This window comes from Psammomys obesus, unplaced genomic scaffold (assembly GCF_907164565.1).
Source record: "Psammomys obesus unplaced genomic scaffold, mPsaObe1.curated_primary_1811, whole genome shotgun sequence".
NCBI classification, from domain to species: domain Eukaryota; kingdom Metazoa; phylum Chordata; class Mammalia; order Rodentia; family Muridae; genus Psammomys; species Psammomys obesus.
Genome location: NW_026596095.1, coordinates 9,383,829 through 9,406,526, shown reverse-complemented (window position 1 = coordinate 9,406,526; position 22,698 = coordinate 9,383,829). Strand labels below are relative to the sequence as shown.

Sequence of the window (22,698 nt, the reverse complement as noted above, 5' to 3'; positions counted from 1 at the left end):
ATAGTATGAACCAAAGCTGAAAGGAAGACTACTATTATATGTCTTCAGGTTTGGGGCTGGAGAATATAGCTAAATGGATAGGGGTGCTCCCTATCAAGCACGGAACTGTGGGACTAATCCCAGTGCCCTATAAACTGAATGAAATGTCACATGCTTATACATTTCGCATTCCAGAAGTGGGGACAGGAAAATCAGAAGTTCAAGGTCATCCTTCCATACCTAGCAAGTTTGAGCCACCTTTGGCTGTATAAAACTCTGTCTCAAAACAAACTACCACAAAAAAGTCTCCAGGTTTAAATCTTTCCAAGGTAATGCCAACTTCCATGAAATCAGAACATCATAGATGGCAGAATCCAGGGAAGGCTCTGTTAACTGGGTTGTTTCCAGCAAGGTCAGCTTACGTTTAAAACAAGTACAAATGGAAGTTCAGGTTGCTTTGATTTTGAAAAGGGAACTGTGTAGTCTCCGTTCTCCTGTCGTATCCTAAAGCTGCTTCTCCACCGGGGCCCTTCTCAGAATCAGCCTCACTGCTTTACCATACCAATATGTGGACTGAACATTCAGAGATTCTGATTTTATTTCTTTGGGATAGGACAAAGTGAGTGGATGGATGAATAGACAGATGGACAGACTGACAGATTTGGTATACTTCTAAAAGTACATAGTTTAGCATTGTCTTAGGGTTTCTACTGCTGTGAAGAGACCCCATGACCATGGCAACTTTTTACATTTAATATCCAGCTTTTCATTGATCTTTTTACCTTCTTGAACACAGGACTTAGCTCTTCTATTGAACTTCTTGGTGCCCCCTTTCTCCTACATTTTGCGTTACATTTTGCATTTTTCCTTGCTCAGCTTTCTCCTTTTTATTATAGCTCTTCATAAGAGTAAATGCTAACAACCACACAACAGAGCCAATGCTAGGCTGTTTGGAAATTTCCTCCGGCAAAGGAATTAATCCCTAACTCTTCACTTTAGCTTCAGGCAGACCTTTCAGACAAGGGCAAAAAGCAGCTACATTCTTTGCCAAAATATCACAAGAGAAAAGGGGGAGAGGGAGCTGGAGAGATGGCTCAGCAATTAAGAGCTATCTGCTCTTCCAGAGGTCCTGAGTTAAATTCCTAACAACCACATGGTAGATCCCACCCATCTGTACTGGGATCTGATGCCCTCTTTTAGCATGCAGGTATGCATGCGGATAGAGCATTCACATATGTAAAATAAATAAATATATCTTTGAAAAAAAATCACAAGAACAGTCTCTAGGCCACATACTAACATTCTTCTCCTCTGAAACCTCTTGAGTCAGGCTCCCACAGTTCAGATCACCCTCAGCACCACTATCTTCCATGTTCTTACTAATATGACCCATTGATCCTTGCTTAAAGCATTCAACTGCTTTTCTAATCTAAATTCTAAAAATATACGTTTCTCCAAACAAAAGCGTGGTCAGGTCTATCATATCAATACCCCACTTCTGGTACCAACTTCTGTCTTAGTTACTTTTTTTGTTTTGTTTTGTTTTTCCTGTGAAGAGACACAACGCCCACAGCAAATCTTATAAAGAAAAATGTTAAGTTGGGGCTGGCTTACGCTTTCAGAGGTTTAGTCTGTTATCATCATAGTGGAAAGTATGGCAATACCCAGGCAGACCCCTGCTGGAGAAAGAGCTGAGAGTTCTGCATCTTGGCCCACAGGCAGCAGAAGGAGACTGTGTCACCCCGGCCAGATTTGAGTTTATAAGACCTCTAAGCCCTCCTCCACAGTGACACACTCTCTCCAACAAGGCCAAACCTCCTAATAGTAACTCTTCCTATGGGCCAAGCCTTCAAACACCTGAGTCTATGGGAGCCTTCCCTCTTCAAACCCCCACAATCATGCTCTCTAACAGTGCATTCACTTTCTACAGCAGTGTCATTCAAAGCGCTGTCTGAAACCATGCAGAGAGCCCCTATCCAGGCATATCACTCTGCTGTTTCCCTTCACTGAGAAAGTCCTGCTGTGAAAAGAAAATGTAGGGGACTGGGGAGACAGTGTGGTCTATGAAGGTGTTTCCTTGCAATCACAGGGACCTGAGTTTGGTCACCAGAGCCCAGCTGAGGCTCGCTGGCTGGTGGACAGCCTGGCTGACTGGTCAAGTTCTACCAGCCAAGGTCCAACCAAGGAGAGGCACCATCTCAATAATGAATTAGACAGTGCCTAGGAGTAACTCCTCTGATCTCCACATGTGCTTGCACACACGTGCCCCTGCATAAGCTTGCACATACACACGCATGCACCCATGTCAGCTGGAAGAGACAACCCGCTCAGTGATGACCTTCATTCAGCGGAAGCCTCCTCATCTTTGCAGAGCGGGAACAGTCGGTACAGTGAGAACCAGCAGTTGGTCTGCGGGCCACACTTCCAGTGAGGCCATCCTGAAAATGCTTCGACCCCACTCTTTGATGTAGTGATGGTCTAGACTCACACGCTGTGGCAAGCACAAGCAAAGAGTTGCTTTCACGAGACTGCTACCAGGCAGATAAGCGCAAGACCAGCTCAACGAGACTGGTGCAATCACTCAGTGCGCTCCCTAGCCTATCTTCTCCCTTATTTACTCATTCTATGAGGCAAAGTGCATGCTCTGGTAGATAATACAGACACAGGCTCATGTCACAGAATAACTTCAGTGCAATTGGTTCTTCGTGGACTTGGTTTCCTTCACTCTCCTCCGGAGAGTTAAGCAACCCTTCAGAATTAAGATGCTCACAAGCTCCTTGGAAGCCATCGGAGACACACTTGTCCAGCTTCTGGGATGTGGCAGCAACAGGGTCTTCTGCTGGAGGGCCCTGAAGGCCTCCAGTGACTGTCCAGTAACTACCAGAGAGGAGCCTTGTTCAAGTAGACTATAATAGTCAGAATGAGATTGTCTAGAAAGGAAAGAAAACTGAAAGATGTCAAGTACCTAAGATTCCAATACCTTCATGTCCTACCTCTGCCCTTTTCTTGCCACTTCATAGTTGAAAGAGACAGGTGGGCTCCAACCATGGTGTCTCACCTCAGCCTTTAGGAAAGTGACAGGAAGGAAGATGAGCATCCTTCCTCAGAAGTCACAAGCCACAGTACTATCTATCCCCAGTGACCAGATCCAAGGACCATGGTAACAGCTATGTGCTAAGGAGGTTGGGAAATGTAGTTTCCATTTGGCCAGCCATGCGTAGTTAAAAACTTACAGCATCTTTTACCCAAAGGGAGAGATGTCTCTACTACAGTGATGCTCAGAGCCGTTCTCTAGCTGAAAGCAGTCTCAGTGCTGTCAGAAGGCCAAGCAGGGGGCGTGGTCTACGAGGGTCGATAATAAACCCTGTGCTGAAAGGCCCTCAGCTAACTCCACACCAGGCAACTTCCTACATTCTCCTCTTCCAGCACCACAGCCCCCTTGAAACTTGTCTGCTGTTCTCAGGTATTAAGTCAGAGAATTAAAGATCCACTTAAGCCATCTGTTGATAATCATGCAGTGAGGATGAACAGTGGCTCTCTGATTGCAAAGCTCTCTCAAATGGCACCTTCACCCTTGCCGCTACTCGCCTCACTTCCTCAGTGAAGTACCAACCCCACTGTGCAAGCAGACAGGCTGTAAATTGCCAGATTATCAGAACATACAGAAGAGGCCAAAACAGACTGAACACAGGTGGAGAGGAGGCCTGGTCTCAGGGAGGAAGGAAAAGGTCCAAACCTGAGAGCCGAGGATGAGTGATATCATGGAGTTAACGCCCTAAAGCTGACTTGGGATTGAACTCCTAGCTTGGCACCCCGTGACGCTCTCCTATGCAGGTCCAGCCACCTAATCGTATCAGAATATGATAGTTCTCTGTTAGCAAAGAGCTCAGCGGGCAGGGATGAGAGAAGCCTACAGTGAGGAGAAAAAAAAAAAAAAAAAAAAAAAAGAAAACAAAAACAAGTGTCTTGAATATAGGTCTCCAAGTATGATATTGGGCTTCACAGCACAGCAGGTACCACAAAGAGCTACCACCTACCCTCCGGCTGTAGCCTGGGATCATGGACTCCCTCCAGCCATCTAACCCTCCCTTCTACACACTCACGGACTGCCCAAGAGTACAGAATCCTCATTGCTCTCCAGGCCTCTTCCTCCAGTGCCAGTGGCTTGGATTTGGGCCAAGCAGGCCAGCAACAGCATTGATTTTTGACTCTTGGAGGATGCCCAGCAAGAACTGTGAACGGTTTCCACATCTTGGGAAAGGATGCTTGCCGGAGGACGCAGGTGGAGAGCGCACAGCGCCTCCTTGTGCCAGTTAATGTCCTCTCGGGCAGTGATAGAAGACAGTATCTCTCTGTGACCTACAGTGAAGTTATCTGTGTTGGGGTGGGGAGAAGGGGTTATCCTCAGCAGGTAAATATTTGTGAGTTTTCTTTGGGGGCTAATAAGTTAAGAATTTAGTGTGAAGAATCTAGTGAACTTTAGTGGGTCAGGTTTTCTCACACGAGCTGTTTCTCTAGTGACTTCCATCTGTGAACTAGTTCACAAGCCGTGGCTTTCTTGAGGGTCCTCTCAGTAGAGCATGTGAACACCCCCAGAGGCAGGAAACATCTCTTAGTCTGCTGGGACTTATCTACTAACTCTAATCCAGTGAAATAAAGAGCCTGATGTGGTGGAGCATACCTGTCACTCCAAAGCGCAGGGGGTTAAAGCTGGAGAATCAGGAACTCAAGGACTGGTCTGCAAAGAGAGACCCCGTCTTTAAGAACCAAAGTAAAGCAAAAAGTGAACATTGTAGTTATCCAGCAGGTGCCTTTGGTGAGAGATCTGGTGATCTGGGTGATCACTAAGATGGTCTAGAAGCTCAGGACAACGGACAAGGCCCGTTTGGAATGGGGGTGGGTAGCTCCAGGTCCACCCCGTGGCTGAGGGAGCAGTCACAGCCATGTACACTTGGAACAGATGCAGCTGGGCCTGGGTTGGAGGCACTTAGCTCAGCAGGTTTTCCGATCAAAGGACCTGGGATCCTCGGCTGCTTCAGATTCCCCGGGGAATTAATTCTCTGTGCTTTCCCCTTGCCATCCGTGCAATGGAAAAAATGATTCAAGGCCGAGCTGGAGGAGAGCTTTGCCTTGCAAATGAAGGACCATATGTTGTTGATGTTAGGAATTAGCATTGAGTATATGGTGAAATAGCTCCCACTATCCCCAGCCTTGGGCATCATTTGTTAACCCCCTCCCCCCCATGCCTGGTGTATTTGAACACAAAGTATCAAAGAAAAGTATCAGTGATCTAGAAGATAAGGGAAGTTATTTCACTGAGCTTGCTGGTGGCTGACCTTGCCTCAGGAATAGGGGGGAGGGGCAGAAAGAGAGACTGCAGTAGCCCTTGCCTATCGGAAGTGCAGGTCATCTGACTGCTGCAGAGAAAGCGGTCCCCCGCATCTCTCTATGCCTTGCTGCAGCGCGATCTGACCTAGAATACACTCCTCTTCCCAACTCTCACCCCAGCTCTCCACCCCAAACTGTCTCAGAAACTAGGCATTCTTTTGTTGTTGTTTGCTGTGTTTCTTTGTTTTTGTCTTGTTTTGTTCTATTGTTTGCTTGTTTGTTTATTTCGGTTTTTGAGACAGGTCTTCTGCGGGGCCCTGGCTGTCCTGGAACTCGCTCTGTAGACTAGCCAGTCTCAAACTCACAGAGATCCTCCTGCCTCTGCCTCCCTAGCGCTGGGATTAAAGGTGTGTGCTACCACTGCCCAGCCTTAAGCTGAGTGGTCTTAAAATGTGTTTCTAGTATTCTATTTCTTGAAGGATTGTCTACATATTTCTTGGGCATGTATACTTAAGTATTTCTTGTGTATTGTTTTCATATTCTTCCTTCTTTCAACAAATACTCACTGTCTGCCTATTATGTGTTCAGCTCTAGAGATGTATTATGTGTGCCTACTGTGTGCTTTGGGTACTTGATATATAGCGGTAAGCAAGCCAATGGTCCTTTCCAGTAAGAAGGATAAACATGTCCTATGTCCTAAGGAAAAAAAAAAAGTGCTGTTGTCTTAGTTAAGATGTCTTTTGTGACCAAACCTGCAGCAGAGTGCAGGGAATCATATGAAAGAAGAGGAGACAGTGTAACAGGGAAAGGATAGGAGCTCCACAAGGATCAAATATATCTGGGCACAGGGGTCTTTTCTGAGACTGACACTCCACCAAGGACCATGTATGGATATAACCTAGAACCTTTGCTTGGATGAAGCCCGTGGTAGCTCAGTAACCAATTGGTTTCCCATAGTAAGGGAAACAGGGACTATTTCTGACAGGAACTCAATGGCAGGCTCTTTGACCTCCCCACCCCGCAAGGGAGGAGCAGTCCTGCTAGGCCACAGAGGAGGACTTTGCAGCCAGTCCTGAAGAGACCTGATAAAACAGGGTCAGATGAAAGGAGAGGAGGTCCTCCCCAATCAGTGGACTTGGAAAGGGGCAGGGAGGAGATGAGGGAATGAGGGAGGGTTTGGGAGGGAATGCAGGAGCAGGATACAGCTGGGATACAGAGTTAATAAAATGTAAACCACCAGGACCAAAAGCAACTTAGAGTGGACCAGATTTATTTGGCTTATGCTTCCACAGCACCCTCCATTATTAAAGAAAATCAGGGCAGGAACTCAAACAGGGCAAGAACCAAGAGGCAGAAGCTCATGCAGAGGCCATGGAGGAGTGCAGCTTACCGGATTGCTCTCTGTGACTCACTCAGCCTGCTTTCCTATAACACCCAGGGCCACCAGGCCAGGGGCGGTACCTCCAGCAGTGAGGTGGGCCTTCTCACATCAACCATCAGTCAAGAAAATGCACCAGAGGCAAATCTAGTGGGGTGTTTTCTCAGTTGAGGTTCCCCCTTTAAGACAAGTCAGCTCAGTTGTTATCCACAAGTATAAGAGCCCTGAGGGGAGGGACATGTATGTTCTTTCTCTATCCCTTGGCTCAGGGTTGCCATATCAATAAAATTTTCCTCTTATTCTCCCTAATGGTCTTGCAGCCAGAGCAGAGGCAGAAGCCAAGCTCAGGGTCAGAAGGCCAGAAAACAGAGTCCTTTTTGAGTTGTGTCTGCACCCTTTGAGAAATTGTCCTACCCAGCTGGCCTGTCTTCCTAAAGAATCTGCCACTCACAAAGATCAGTGTGCTGCTACAGTCTCTTAAAATGCTCTAAATAACATCAAGACTCTATCGGAGGTTATTCTGGTGTGTTCCAGAGAGATCTAGAAAGCTGTTGTCTCAAACATCTTTAATAGAGAATACGCTTGGGACTGGAGCAATGTCTCTGCTCTTTCTGTGGACCCAGGTTCAATTCCTAAGCATCCAGATGGTGACTCATAACCATCTCTAATTCCAGTTCCAAGGAATTTAATGCCTTCTATGGCCTCCACAGGCACCAGGCATACATGTGGTCCACGGACATAAATGCAGGCAAAGCCCTCATGCACATAAAATTAAAATTGAAAATTAGAATATGTCATTTTTTACAAGTGTCCGTCCATCCCTCCAACCATCCACTCATTAAACATTTACTGTGAGTTAAAAATCCTGTTAAAACATGTGGACACAACCAGGTATGGTGGTGCCCGCCTTTAATCCTGGCACTTGGGAGGCAGAGTCAGGCAGATCTCTGGGTTCGAGGTCAGCCTGTTCTACAGAGTGAGTTCCAGGACAGCCAGGGTTACACAGAGAAACCCTGTCTTGAAAAAAACAAACAACAAAAAACCCCACATGGACAATGTAGTGTCCTTCTCATTTACAAGATGGAGGAAAACATATATTAAGTAAAAAAGGTAAATGACTATAATAGTTGGTAAGAGGAATGGAGAAAAAGAAAGCAGAGAACAGGAGCAGCAAGTGCCGGAGGAGCCAGAAATCATTTTTTAATTTGGCTATAGGGTAAGGGTTAGGGCTAGGGGTTAGGGTGAGATACTTGAACAAAGACTTGAAAGCAGTATGAACTGGGCCACAAGTCTGACTGAGGAAAGTAAGAATGTCCCAAGTAGAGGACCCTAATGAAAACAGGGTTCTGGGGACAGGAAGGAAGTACATTCAGCTAGAACAGTGTCATTAAGTGAGAGATGGATTCATAAAGGAATTCGGAGAAGAAACGGGGTCAAATGCTGGAGATGTGGGATGGGAAGGTTGGAGAATAGAGACATGACCCTAGGTTCACTTTAACAGCAGTAACGCAGGATGGGAGGAGATGATGGCGATGGCCCCTGGGTCTTTGGAGTGCATCGTGACATCCTGGGTTCTGCCTCTTCCATTTTTCCTCCTAACAGCGAATGTCCAGCAAAAAGCCGGTGTGCAGTAGATATTCGGTACCTGTTTAATTTCAGCCCTGGGATGATATTACCCAGAATTCATTTGCAGCTAACCCGGCATCGCACCTTCTATTCTTAGCACCTTATCCATTTACTGCATTTGCGGGTGCCGACTACGTGTACGGCATTTAGAGTCATGATGTGGTGAGGTACAAACGAGAGAGAAGTAGCTGTTACTATCCCTAAGCGGTAAAGCGAAAAAGCAGACTTCTAGAAGGCTCCAGGATTTGTTTGCGGTTGGGCAGCTGAACCGAGGATCTTGCCTGCACCAACACGGCCCATCCAGGAGAGGGCAGTCCTGCACGCAGAAGTTTGCCTGCCCCACCCTCGGACTCTGGAACAGGGGCGGTGAAGGTCCTTGCGTTCCCAGGCTTTCCCTCCGGTCCCCGATCCTTTAAGAGATCTGCTTACAGCAGTGGTTCTCCTGCGGTGATTTCCTCCCAGGTGTCATTCGGCATCGTATGACGGTGTTCTGGATCATCGTAAAGGGGAGAAGACACGAAGCGTCCTCTGGAGCGCCCACAAACGAATCAGACAACCACTACACTGCTCACAGAAATACCTGCTTCAGAATGCCAACAAGGGCCCTGAGAAGCTAAATAGTCCTATCTCGAGGAGCATCTATAAGCAGCCCGGTGAAACTGGCAAAAAGAACAGATAAAAGACATCTCCGGAAGAATCAGAGATGGCTCCTGGGGAGAAAGCACTGACTGTGCGAACCTGACGACCTGTGTTCGGATCCCCAGAAACCACGTAAAAGCTGGACATGGTAGCCCAAGTGTTGATAATGCCAGCATGCTATAGGGGAAGGAAGGAAGAGACAGGCGGGCTCCGGAAGCCTGTCTGCCAGCTACCATGGCTTACGGGCCAGGGTACAGACCATCTCCAACAAGGTGGAAAGCCAAGGACCAATGTGTGAAGGTTGTCCTCTGACTGCCACGTGCAAGCCGTGGCATGCGTACCCACACACATGAACACACCCGATTGCCCGAACACATGGTGCAAGTAGAGGAGATTTGACACTTCAACCCACAGAAATTTGTCAAAAAAAAAAAAAAAAGCTATGAGTTGTGCTTCTTTGGAGGCTGGGAAGTCTTTGAGGGCCAAGTGGATCCTGATCTATCACTTCAGACACTCTACGTGCTGACTGTTGCCACCAGTGAGACAAGTAGGGAGATGTGTAGCAATGGCCACGCAGGGCAGGCAAGAGGACCGACTGTCCTCTCTTAGCGTCCATTCCAGCCACCTGTCTGTGTGAGGAAAATGACGTCCCCACCCCCACTCTATGTTAGTATTCTCCACCTGCAAAACATCATTTTCTCCTGGCACTCGTGGTCTTGCAAAAAGAAGCGCACGCTTGTTCTCAGGCCCTGTGCACTTCAGAGGGATCACAGTGCGGATCTCACAGCCTGCTGGCCCGCTGTACCTAAAAGCCATTGCCATCATGAGGAGCCACCTCCCTGCTGGTGGGAATGGTTTTCTGAAACACAGCAGCTTTGGGGAAAGTTGGGCATATTTTTGAGCCTCGCCTGAAACACATCTCCTTCCAGGCCAAAATGAGTTCAACATTCAGTAGACCAATGCTGGCTTCTCTACCCCACTCTACTCAAGCTGCCCCATTACCTCTCCCAGCGGCATTCTTGTTCAGCAAAACTTAGAGAGGAAGGAACAGAGACCAGCCTTCATCTGTGGAATCCATTTTGCTTACCGTGATTACCTTCACCTTTTCCCTTGCTGTATGAACTCTATTGTGACTGTTGAAAGGTGAACGAGTCAATGAAATGAAAGTCCATGTGTAGCCATGACATGAACTGAAACATGTTCAAATGATGGGCAAGTGGCAGTCTTCACCAACGACCAATCAGAGTTCTAACTTTCTTCCCTCTGGTAGTTTATTTGTGAAGCTAGTGAGAGAGCATTAAAAATCAAGCACAGAGCTGAGAGCTGGTTTACCAGTATCTACGAAGCTAATCCAAAGCATTCTTTAGGCTGGAGGAGAAAGGAGACTAAAGCACATCAACAGTGGAACATTATTAATACAGCCCTAATGGCCTTAACTCAATGCGGTATCGTGCTCCTGGAATACAGGACGAGGATGAGGATTGTTATCACACGTGCAGGAATAGTTCTGTGGGCCAGTCTATATCTCAGAGAATACCCAGATTATATCACTCTATGCTCAAACTACCAAGAAGAAGAAATTAGTACCCAGCTAAGACCACGATTCTAAGAAGCCATGTAATGTGTCCCAGGCTTCACAAGAAGGTCCACACTGAGATCTGACCCAAGGAAAGCAGTCCTTTTACATGTGCCAAGAGAGTTTGCTCTTGAAACAAACTCTAACTGGAGTCGCTGTAGTAAAGGCAGACTCTTATGAGTCTCTTTTATAGAGTCTAAGTCTTTTGGTGAAGAGTTCTGCGACGCGATCTTAATATTTTGTGTATTTTGACAATGTAACATATTTGGCCCACATCACACAAGGTGATGTAACATAAAATAGCCGGGGCAAGGTGTCCTTCTATTAGTCACCAGAGGTCACTAAAGTTAGACTCTTCAGAACCCAATTTCACACCTTCAAAGCAGGGTGAGTTTTAGAATGTGGGTCAAGTGTCTTACAAAGCCCCTGCGGTCAATGTCGATGCGTTTGCTGTGTGAATGTAAACTTTGACACCTGCATTTTGCCTAGTGCCAAAGACCACGCGTGAAGAAACATGGCTCGCTGAACCATCTTCCAAGACAAGGAAAGTACTGGTGTAAAGCATGTTTGTAATTCAACCTTTAGGCACTGCCCAGGTGACGGAAGGTGGACAAGTGGACTATCGGCCTCTTTCGGGCATTCGGTATATGTGGTGGTACCATTTGATCGGCCTCATCTGGACCAGCGAATTCATCCTGGCGTGCCAGCGGCTGACTGTGGCGGGAGCAATGGTCACTTGTTATTTCAACAGGTGAGTCCAGCCTTCCATCCCTGTGGTTTGTCTGGGTGCTTTGAGTTGTGTATGCATCGCTGAACATATCTGGGGATTTTTCCTCAACTCCTTAAAAGAGAGTAACAAGAATTAGGGAAAAAAAAAAAAAAAGGAAAAAAGACTAAGCTAAAATATGGACTGTAAGCTCACTTACTGGTCAGGAGAAATAGTCTACCTTAAACCTCACACATTTCCAGGCCCTTTTGCTTAAACTGGAAAATGTAGGGGGGAAAATCAAACAGCGAAGAAATCATACTGCCTAGAATTAAAAAAAAAAAAAAAAAAGTTGTATTCACACTTTAAACATTGTGGATCTATTTTGAAGACCCTCCAGTAGCTTTATCAATTACTTTATCTCTGTAAAATTCAGAAGAATATTTACTTGGAAAATAATGTTACACCCTAAAGAAATGTAAAGTATAATTCATGTCCTTAGAGGTAAGTACTAATAAACTGATTCCTTATCCAGTATCTATAGCCCATTACCTCGTGAAAATAATTGAGGACTGCTGTTCCTCCATCCCACTCACATTTACCCAAGCTCTTTGCATCTCTTGTGCGTAACTCTCCACAGACTGTAGCCAGGAGAGCAGGCCCAGGACAATGACAGGGTTGGACTTGGAACAGGAATATTACTCCTGGTAGAGCTGACCCTCCTCTAAAGTCTCAGACCAAATGAGTAGATAAACATGAGCTTTCTGGGGTCGGGGCAGGGGGAGCCAAGCAGCCGTGAATCATGTCATCGAGCAGTTGCCTCTGATGAAAAAGAGCACTGCGGGCTTTTAATAGCATGGCACCCTTTGGGAACCTGGTCAATAGGAATTCTGGGGGACACACAAAGGGCTACTGCCCTCGCTTAGCACTGAGAGCCTCCCAGTGGAGGTGGGAGTTGCTTGATCTCCAGTAGGGAACAAAGATCTGTCCAGCCAAATTGGCCATCAGGTAACATCTGTCCGGCAGAGAGAGTCCGTGTTATGTCAGTATAACCACACTAAAGCATTTCCAACAAGGGCTTGGATGTGGAGCTCCATTGGTTCATGGTCATTGATCTCAGCCCCTCCCTTCTGTCCACAGTCTGTCATTAAAGAATTACGCAGACTGTGAGAAACAGGCAAGCAGTGACAACAGATGAGAACTATCAGCCTTTGAACTGTGTGACTTCGGCTGCTAATTTAAAAAGTAAAATAAAATTCAGCCAAATGATGACAACTGAAGACAGGACTAGGCTTACTAGGAAAAGCTAGAAAGGTCTGCTTGTGAGTGTTGGCTGTGTGCAGACTTGCAAATAAGATGCTGGCTGAACGCAGAAGCCAGAGAGGCAGGAACTCAAGTATAAAATGTGCTTTCAGGTCAGCCAGATGGCTCAGCAGGGAAAAGTGCTTGCCATGAAAGCCTGACCACCTGAGTCTGATCCCCAGAACCCAGGCTAGAAAGAGAGCTCGGACTTCCAGAGGCGGCCCTCTGACCTCCACCAGGGCATTCCCATGCCCTCATGTTTCCACACACACAGCAGACACCTAGACACACACAACAATAGTCAATACAAATTTAAGAACTCAGAAGGCGACTTTCAAAATACAAGTAAGTGCAAAATAAAAACGTGCTTGCAAAGATGCTAAGTCTCCAACCGCTAGGATAGATCTTTCCTCCGTATAAAGAGAAGAGGCCTTTGCTCTCCGGGGCTATACCCCAGAGAGGGTTTGATCATGAGGTATCTGACACAGCTGAGGCTGGGGCAGGGCTATGTGCCGAAGCACTGATTGATGTGGCCCCATAAGCACCACCACCCATATCCCACAGCTCAGTTCCCAGGGCCTTAGCAGCCACGTTGGTCCTCTAAATGGGGGTGTCTGAGAAGCTTTCTAACCCAAGTCAGGTGCCACATGAGGGAGCCGGAAGCAAAATAGGGACTCGTACCCCAGGAGTGGTGCTCCCCAGACAACAAGCAGTCTTTCGTCAATTGTGTGTGAACCGGTTGCCAGTGGTTGTTGTGCATTCGAAGAAAGTGAAAGAGACTGGAAACCAAACAAAAAGAATTTCAGGGAAACAGACTCTGTGCAAGCTGCACAGGAAGCTGGGGACAGTGTGGGGGACACACCAGTGACATCATCACAGAGGACACAGAAACAGTGAACTCACATCTGAAACCCCTCACACAAAAAAATGGGTATCAAGGGAATGAGAAAGACCCTTTAATAATTAACAGTTTCAAAGTAAGCATTTTCTGTTGAATGCTTCCACTGTGAAGCCAAAGAGCTCTCTAGAGAGTTGGCCAAAGAGACAAATAGGGAAATAAAAGATAAAATGTTAGGGTTATTTAAGAACCCCCTATCTGGCTAATGGGACATTTAGATAGAGCAATAGAGCAAAAAGAAAAAAAAAAAAACAGAACTTATTTTTTCTTGTTTGTTTGCTTTTCTTGGGGAGGCAGGGTCTCATACTGCCCAGCCATCAAACCTGCAGTGCTGCCGAGGGTCACCTTGAACCTCTGACCCTCTTGCCTCGTCCACTGAAGGTGTGAGACTTCAGGCATACACTACCAGATAGAGCTTTAAAAAAAACTGAAGAAAGAAAATTTCAAAGACACTCTGGCAGAGCTGAGGACTTTTCTAGCCCTCAGCAGCTACTCTGACCCCAGAAAACAGCAGAGCAACGCTGTCTAAATGCGTGGGCTCTGAGGCCCCTGACCTGGACTTCAGTACCGGTTCCCACCATCAAGGGTCAATACAGTCATGCTCGCACAAAATCCCCAAAGACTTCCCTGGCACATCCTTTCTAGGAAGGATGTTTCCACTGAAAATCATGAGTAGGCCAGGGAGGAAAAGGAGTTTCAGAAAATGAGCAGCCTGTGGAAAGGAGAGGCTGGAGTTCCCCCAAGGCAACAGTGTTGCAAGTGTTAAAACAAAAAGTCAAATCTAATGCAGAGAGCACGGTGACCTGCAAGAGGGCTGTCTCCAGAAGACACAGAGAGAGGAACAGATGTGCTGAAACACATTGAGATTTACACTTTGGCTCAGTGTTGAGTGAAGCCCAAGGGAAACAGCAAATTAAAAAAATAAAATAAATAAAAAAAGAGATGCAAGTCTGAGCTCCAGGAAAACCCTAAAGTTATACAGAAAAGGAAATATAGTTGGACCCTGCTATTTTTATCCCTTGGGAATATTCCTCACTGTACATTTTGTTTACATATTGATGATATGAGCACTAAATGTTAACTAAAGAATTAGTGTAACTGAGGAGTGATTAAGACGGAGGGTGTGAGGAGGAGGCTGGAAAGGGAGTGAAACCTGGCTCTTCTGTGTGAGACAGCATCAGTAGGCAATATCCGAAGCTGAAAAATCGTGAGAGGCAAAATGAGTGGCTTAACAGTAGAGCCGGTGCGAGGCCCGGGGGTCGATACTCAATACCAGAAAAGAAAACAGGCAAGGTGCCATAGGAAAAAGCAAGTCATTTACAATCTATAGTTGCTGGGTGTTGGTGGTGGCGCATGCCTTTGGATCCCAGCACTGGGGAGGCGGAGGCAGGTGGATCTCTGAGTTGGAGACCAGCCTGGTTTACAGGGTGAGTTCCAGGACAGCCAAGGCTACACAGAGAAACCTAGAAGAGGACTCCCCCTTTTCAGTGGACCAGGAGAAGGGGATAGGAGGAGAGAAGGAGGGAGGGTTCAACCAGGAGGAGATGAGGGAGGGGGCTACAATCAGTATACAAAGTGAATAAATTATAAAAAATAAATAAAATAAAAAAAATTTTAAGTATCTATAGTTTTAAAGTATGGAGGTAAGTTCCAGCATCTCTAGGGAGGAATAATTAAGAACAGGTGAAGCAAACTGCTGTTTTCCTTAAGCCTACCAGCACTATTTAGTTCTTTAACTATTATTTTGATGTAAATTTAATTTAAAATAAAGTACACGAGCAGGTTGAAGACATGGCCCGGTGGTTCCAAGCAGCTCACAACAGCCTATAAACCCAGCTCCTCTTTTGACCTCCAATAGGCACCTACATACATGTGGCAGACATAGGCGTGAATTAAAAATAAAATGCATAATAATTTACTTTTAGCACTACAGTTATCTAATTATTCAAGAGCCAGGCATGGTGGCATACTCACCACCTCTGAGGCAAGTTCTAGGCTGACCTGGACTACACAGAGAAGCCTTATCTCAAAACAAACAGAAGAGTCGACTTTCCTTTGAACAGTCTGCTTCACTGTGAAACCTCCAGGTTTTTTTGTCATCTACAGCTCACAATTCCTTCAGGCCGTATTTTGACTTGCAAGGGCAGAATTTTAATATAGACCCAGTGCATTGATCGTTGTCATGTATTGAAGAGGATTGAAGGGTTCATAAAACAAAACAAAACAAAACAAAACACATTATGTACCAAGAGATGGGCAGCCTGTAAGCTTACCTTTGAAGAGCATTTGTGGAGCAGTAGGAACAGCTTAGCAGTTCAGAGCACATGTTTCTCTTGGAGAGGACCTGAGTTTGGTTCCCAGCACTCACGTACGTGACAGCTCACAACTGCAGTAATTCCATTGCTAGCAGATCTGAGGCGCTTTTCTTGCCTCCTCTGGGTGAATACTTGATACACATACAGACATGCAGGCAAACGCTCATGCACATAAAATAAAAGTAAACACATCTTTAAAGTACAAACAAACAAACATTTGCTCAAAGAGGGCATCATAAGAGACTCTCTTTGGGAAGCCAAGAGTAGTACCACATGACTGTAATCGCATCGCTGGGAAGGATCCGGAGTTCAAAGGTCATCCTCAATCAAGGATAAGTTTGAGGTTACATAGTCTTAGGGTAACCTGGACACATAAGACCCTGTCTCCAAAAAGGCTGTGGCTGGGGTAGTATGAAACTAGAGAGATGGTACAGTTGATATAGCACTTACTATGCAAGCATGAAGACCTGAATTTGAACCCACATAAAAAAGCCAGACATGTGTCATGAATTTTATTTTTATATTTATTTGGTGTGTGTGTGTGTGTGTGTGTGTGTGCGTGCGCGTGTGTGTGCGCGTGTGTGCGTGTGCACACATAAATGTGAAGGAGAGATGACAACTTGCTGGAGTTTGTTCTTTTGCTGTAGATTCCAAGGGCGGAACTCAGGTCGCCGGGTCCCCACTGAGCTGTCTCTCTGGCCCTGTTGTGTAGATTTGTAATCCCAGTGTTAGGAAGGTCCAGATAGACAGATCCTTGGGCTGCTGGTCAACCAGCCAAGCCAGTGATGGACCCTGGGTCGGAAAACAAGATCTGGATAGCACCTAAGAAACAACATCCCACCCCCTCCGCCCTAGGTTGACCTCTGGACTCCAAGTAGACAAGACCACCCATGCGCCCACACACGCATGCGTGCACGAAGTTTGTATTTCTCGTTGCACTGGAAGGATGACCTTACAAGTCACCTCACAGGCTCCTCATGCCATCTTGCAGATTTTGCTAGAGAAATACAAGGGAGAAACATGCTCTTTGCCGTGGCCAGGCTGCTTTCCACTCGCTGCCAGCTTTGCTGGAGTCTAGCTACCCCATGCCGCCCGGACTCTATTCAGGGACTATGACACAAAACTGGCTTTGTATAATGTTGGAGGAGTTCCTAGTGCTAGGCTGGATTTAAAACGATTGTTCTTCAAGCCCTGACGTTGCTCGTGTGGTTGTAAAACACTATGCATGTACCTTGACCGAAATGTATTCTCAGTTTTCCCCAGACTCCAACTAATGTTATCACTGGTTACCCAGCATGCTTAGCACCACAGTGTCAGTTCTCAAACTATGCTTAGGTCCAGAGAGTGGTATTATTTTCAGCTTCATGGGGAAATAATCAGCTCCTCTTCCCAAAACTAGGTTGTGCTGGCTGTGCACAGCACAGCTCTGAGACAGAGCTGATGGCCCTATCCACTTGTGCAGAGGGGAGGGATGGCAGGCTGATGTCCCTGGTGACTGTAGAAAAGAGAGGTGACTTCAAAGACACTCTGCTCAGCCTCTCTCTTGCAGGACTGTTTGTAGTTTGAAAGCAGGTATTGAGTGACTGTTGGCTTGGGTTAAAAGGGCCTTTTTTAAAGTTCCCTCTCTCACCATGTGATAGCCCAGCTTAGGAACCTCTGTACCTTCCTCCAGCCAAGCCCTGTAGAGTGGAGCATTGTGACTTTGGAGGGAAGGCGGGGACAGTATTCCTCTGTCCCAAATCCTTTATCCCACTGCAGTAAAACATGCTCAGAAATCTGATGCCCAAGCCAGGCTTCAGTACCTAGAGGACCAGACCTGGAGGCCCCATTCACGTGGCCTGTGAGTCATTTATTTCCCAAGCAGATGGGAGGCAGGTGCCCTCTTCTTCTGCGTCTCCCTCTCTTAAGCATTACAGTAAGTTCTGAAGCTTATAAATCTCAATGGAAAAGTAAACATTCTTCCTTTAGGGGAAAAAAAAAAGTGAAGAGATGGGGAAAATGTGTCAGAATTTCCTGGCCCGATCTACTCTTCCAGCGTCAGATCAAAACGACAAACGGATTTCCATCAGTGAACGGAACCCCTGGTCCATCCTCCCCACAATCACACCACTCAGGGCCTCCTGTGACCTTGCCGGGCTTCAAATGAGAATGACATTGAACTTTGGATCCTCCTGCCTCTACCTCTTCCTGAGTGCTGGAATTATAGGCAGCACCAGCGCTCGGGGTTCCTACAAAGCTGGGGACTGACGCCAGGGCTTTGTGCATGTGAGGCAAGCACTCTACCGAGCATAGCATTTTTGGATAGGCAGCCTGAGTCTTGCTGCCATCTCCCCTCTCTCTTCCTGGTTGACTTAAGTAACAGCAAAATGCACCGGTTGCCAAGTCTTGAGACTTTGCTGGCTATGGGCCTCCTCCTCCTCCTCTCTCAGATCCCAGGCCATTGTCGAAACCTTGATTCCTAGTGACTTAGCAGGCCAAGCCAGTTGTAGAGAACTCTTTTCTAAAGAAAGCAAGCTTCCCTTGGAGCCCATAAAGTTGCTTCTGGGAAATTCGGCCTCCTTTTCTAGAATGGCATCCCTGAGAACGCCGGGTCACATTCAGAAAGTCAGCAGAAGGGTGACATCAGCTCTCTTTTGGCTTTCGGGTTCGAGGGAGAGGGAGGGCTGTTCCCCTTCTGTTCTTTCTTTCTTTTTTCCGCTCCGTGAAGCCGATTTGCACACATTCTTAGGAGCTGTGTCATTGCAAGTTCAGTAAATGATTCACACTGAAGTGACCTTTGAGGAACAGAGAAGAAATCAGCTGATTTGGGGAACCCAAAGCTGTGCAGAAGCTAAAAGGCCCAGCTACGTTGTCTCCTTGCCATCAAACCAAAGCTCCTGGTTACCTCTACTGACCCCAGGCCTGACCATGTGACTTGATGGCACGAAATATCAAGTTAATACTGGCAATAATTACACATGTCCCTCTGTCATTTAAACGGTCAACACCAACAGACGTACTTAATCTATTGCAAATGAAATAGTATCAACAGACAGCTGGAAGGGGGGGGGAAGGACCAGCAACTGTAAGAAATGTGTATGTTTTAGATCATTGATATTTTTTTTCTGTTTTGTATTTGTTTACGCATGAATGCCACCAAAAAAAAAAAAAAAAAAAAAAAAAGTGAATTAGCCCAAGATCTAAGGTAACCTTGGCTACCAAGGAGGATAAAAATCTTGCCAAGGGCTTACTGCATCATCACATTACAAGATGTTAATGTCGACGAGGATCTGAACCAGAGAGAACGTGTTGCTTTTTAAATAGTGGATTTTAAATGTCCTTTCCCCCACCCCCGTTCCCAGGAATCAAAATGACCCTCCTGCCCGTCCAATCCTTTCGTCTCTCTTCATCCTTTTCTGCTACCATCAAGGAACTGCGGTGAAAGGGTCATTTTTAATCACTGTGACAAGGATCCCAAGAGTCATCCTCATGTACATTCATAACATTCTGAAAGAGCCGGTAAGACCACAGCCTAAAGCCCGCAAGTATAGGACTGGAAACAGAAGGCTCCGTGCTGGCCCCATTAAGGGGGCTCAGACCTGCTGCCCAAGCCCTGCTCTGTGACCGGGCTGAGAAAGGAGGAGTTCTGTGTTAGCTGCAGTCCTTCTAACTAAAATGCTGAGCAAATGGTTGAATTCTGATGCTGCAAAGTTTTGGCTAATGTTTGTGCCTCTTTCTCATGCTTGCTTGCGAGTAAGATAAATTATGAAGCAGGAATAAGAGTTGTTTTGTTTTGACACCAACATACCCCCTGCCCTCTGTGTTTCTAGTGGGTGAGGCGGGAAGTGATGGGTGTGGGCCAGGAGGTAAGAGTCAGGTGTGTGGGGTTGGGGGGTGGGGTACGATCGCGTTTGTGCGCATGTGGTCACGCTCACACACGCTAGAGAGTGAGAAATGGATAAGCTGACCTACATCCCGGCTCAAGGGACAGAAAACTGTAGGGCTTTTGTGCCAAGCGTTTTCTCCTCCTCGGGTTTTATTTCCATGCGCATTTAGTTATGAAAGCCGGTGGAAACCAGAACACCAGAAAAACAGCTGTTCTCATGGTGTCTCTAAGCTGCTACACGAGAGGTTTGCAGTTTCCCCAACTCTCCTATTCTCACACAATGCTAATCCTTCCTGCCTCTGTTGCCACCTGGGGGTGGGGGGGTGACCTGCGCTGAGTTTCACAAACCTACCTGATTCCAGCCCTCCCTTTGGGTAAAGTTACATGACCTTAATAAATGGGGAACTTATACGCCCTGGTTCACCTTGTTCGCAATTAATTGTGTTTGTTTTTAAAAGACAGAAATCTAAATTGTCAATATTTTAAAATCCACAATCAAGATTTCAGCTTAGCCTATCAGTTAAGAACAGTGAGTTGAACTGCACATGGAATTATCTGGCTTTCTTATCTTACCACGTTGAGCAGCTGACTATGGAATGTTTTCCTGTGGTTTTGATTCACGCCTTGCCTGGCTGCATTTTGGAGACTTAAAAAGAGGCAGTTCTACCTGGCCCCGGGCAGACCTAGGCTACTGCAGTCTTAGCAAACCTAGAGAAGGGTTTTTTCCTTCCTTCCTCCCTTCCCTTCCTTCTTTTCTTTCTAAGATTTATATATATTTTTTATTATGTGCCTGTGTGAGAGCCCGCATGCGCGCATGTGCCAAAACAACATCAGATGCTCTGGAGCTGAAGTTACAGAGTTTTGAGCTGGAAATCCAACCTGGGTCCTGAGCAAGAGCAGCCAGTGCTCTTAATCAGTGAGCCGTCTCTCCAGCCCCAGGGAAGGGCTTCTGGAAGTACTGACTCACTTTTTGTTTTTGTTTTAAATATGCTTATGTCAGGTGTTTTGTACATATGTAGCACACATCTGAATACATATTTCATGACATGTGTATGTACTAATAAATTGGCCACTAATACATATATTTAATAATGCATGTATTCTTGTATTTAACTTGCAAATTAATAATTCATAACCATAAATCAATGAGCAGCTGAGAGTTTGCTGCTCCCTACCGAGCAAGGCCTCTTAAGCCCTTTGGGGGAAACCGCCTTCATAAGCCCAAAGAGAAATTTGTGGAAGAAGGATGTCTCTCTGACCCAGGTCTAAAGGATTATTCATTGCTTCCCAGATTCCACAATGCACAAGGCAGCCAAACTCCCACTTGGTGATGTCGCTGAGGTAAAATGAGACCTCACAGAGGTCTTCTGCAGCATCCTCACGGCTTGGTCCTGTGTCTACAGGATCAGCATCTCTCATAGCTGAGTGTGAGCTCTCTCGTGATTAATAGTCTCCTTCACAGTTGCTGCCAAGCTAAAGCCTGCCCAGGGAAGTTCCATCCAGCTGAATTAACTACGGGATAAGAAAATGTCCATCAAAGGCTGAGTGCTTCGGGGGTCCACAGACTAGGCTAGTTAAGAATTGTTAGCTGTTTTGGATTTTTGTTGTTGTTTTGTTTTAACTCTGGGCAGTAGGGGGACATGGCAGTCAACCCTCACTGAGCTAGTTTATTCAGTTTTCACTTTTAAATTTTTAAAAACTTTATGCATGTATGTATATACACGTATAATTGATTGATTGATTGATTGATTGATTGGAGTCAGGCCTGGTGTGAAGACTTTTACCTCCTGGGCAGCTCTCTAGCCTGGGATTTTTTTTTTTTTTAACAGGCAGTAGGTAGAACTTTGTGAGCCACCCCTGCCCCAGAAAATCCATTCGCAAGTTACATACTCAAGTCAGATTCCAGAAGATGATTGACTCTTTGAAACTTAGTCTGAAAATTTCATGATAGGATTTATTTCCCCAGCGTGAGCCATGATTATTTATGTGGACACACGACTAGTATCTATGATATGTGGTTTGGATTTCTTGTCAGTGACAAAACATTTATAAACTTTCACTTCAAAGACCAAAGTGTGCAAAGCATAGTGGCATGTGCCTATTGTCTCAGTACTCTAGAGGCTGAGGCAGGAGAATTGAGAGCACAGGACTTGTCTCCAAAATAAAAATAAGATAAGGTATCCAGGCATTATAGTTATAGCCATACCAATAATTCCTACATTTGGGAGTCAGAAGCAGGAGAATCAGGAGTTCAAGGCTAAGCCTTGCTACATAGTGAGTTATAGCCAGCTTGGGCTATAAGAGAAGCTGTCTTTAAAAAATGAAACATACACGCTCACACACACACATGCACGCACACACCTACACAAACTGTATATACCATTTGACACACTTAGAGTCAGATGAAGAGGAAAGAGAACTAGAAGATGGGCTTTTCCTTTGCTGTTGAATACCTGTAAACGCTTATATGTCTGTCATCCATGATGTCTAAGGCCATGGATGAAAGCTACCTCATCCTCATTGATATCGATTAGTTGAGTTGCTTGGATATGAGGGAGAAGTTTTCCAGGTTCCCCCATCCACACGTATATAGACCCACAAATGGAAACAGTCTTCCCATCAGAGACAAGCTGCTTACCTTCTCTCTGTCCTCCCTCACTCTGTCGGTGGCCTGGACTTACCTGATCCCAGCAGCGCAGTTCGTGGTCAAGAGGTGAATTCAAATGCAGCTACTGTGGGCTCCAGCGTCTCACCAGATACCTGTACCATCTCAATCAAGTATGTGCCTTCCCTGTTCTCTGGGGGTCTGAAGGGGGCGTCCATTGCTTACATCAGCAGATTCTTCAGTGTGGGTTGTGCAATGTGACATTCATGTGTCAAATCTGCTTAACTCTATCACCAAATCTGGGAAAGTAGTCGCAGACAAACTGTGAAGAAGTGCACACGGCTGTGTTTCCATAAAACGCTATTGGTGGGCCCTGGAATCTGAATAGTGTGTGATCTCACACGCCAAGAAATAGTTTTTTTTTTTGTTTTGTTTTGTTTTTCCTTTCCACTCTTTTTAATGTTGTAGACATCCTTCTTGA

General features: G+C 46.0%; 1 protein-coding gene across 3 annotated transcripts in view; it reads left to right on the top strand.

Moving 5' to 3' along the window:
- Positions 1-22,698, top strand: part of Slc44a3 (solute carrier family 44 member 3) — a 72,709-nt gene that overhangs the window by 25,221 nt on the left and 24,790 nt on the right. Inside the window, exons 10-12 of one of the 3 annotated variants that reach the window (XM_055628311.1) lie at positions 11,112-11,277; positions 19,089-19,245; positions 22,307-22,390. In XM_055628311.1, the coding sequence (XP_055484286.1) occupies positions 11,112-11,277; positions 19,089-19,245; positions 22,307-22,390 (407 nt within the window). Of the gene's footprint in view, positions 1-11,111; positions 11,278-19,088; positions 19,246-22,303; positions 22,391-22,698 lie in introns of all 3 variants that reach the window. The other 2 variants (XM_055628310.1, XM_055628313.1) reach the window with 2 other exon arrangements.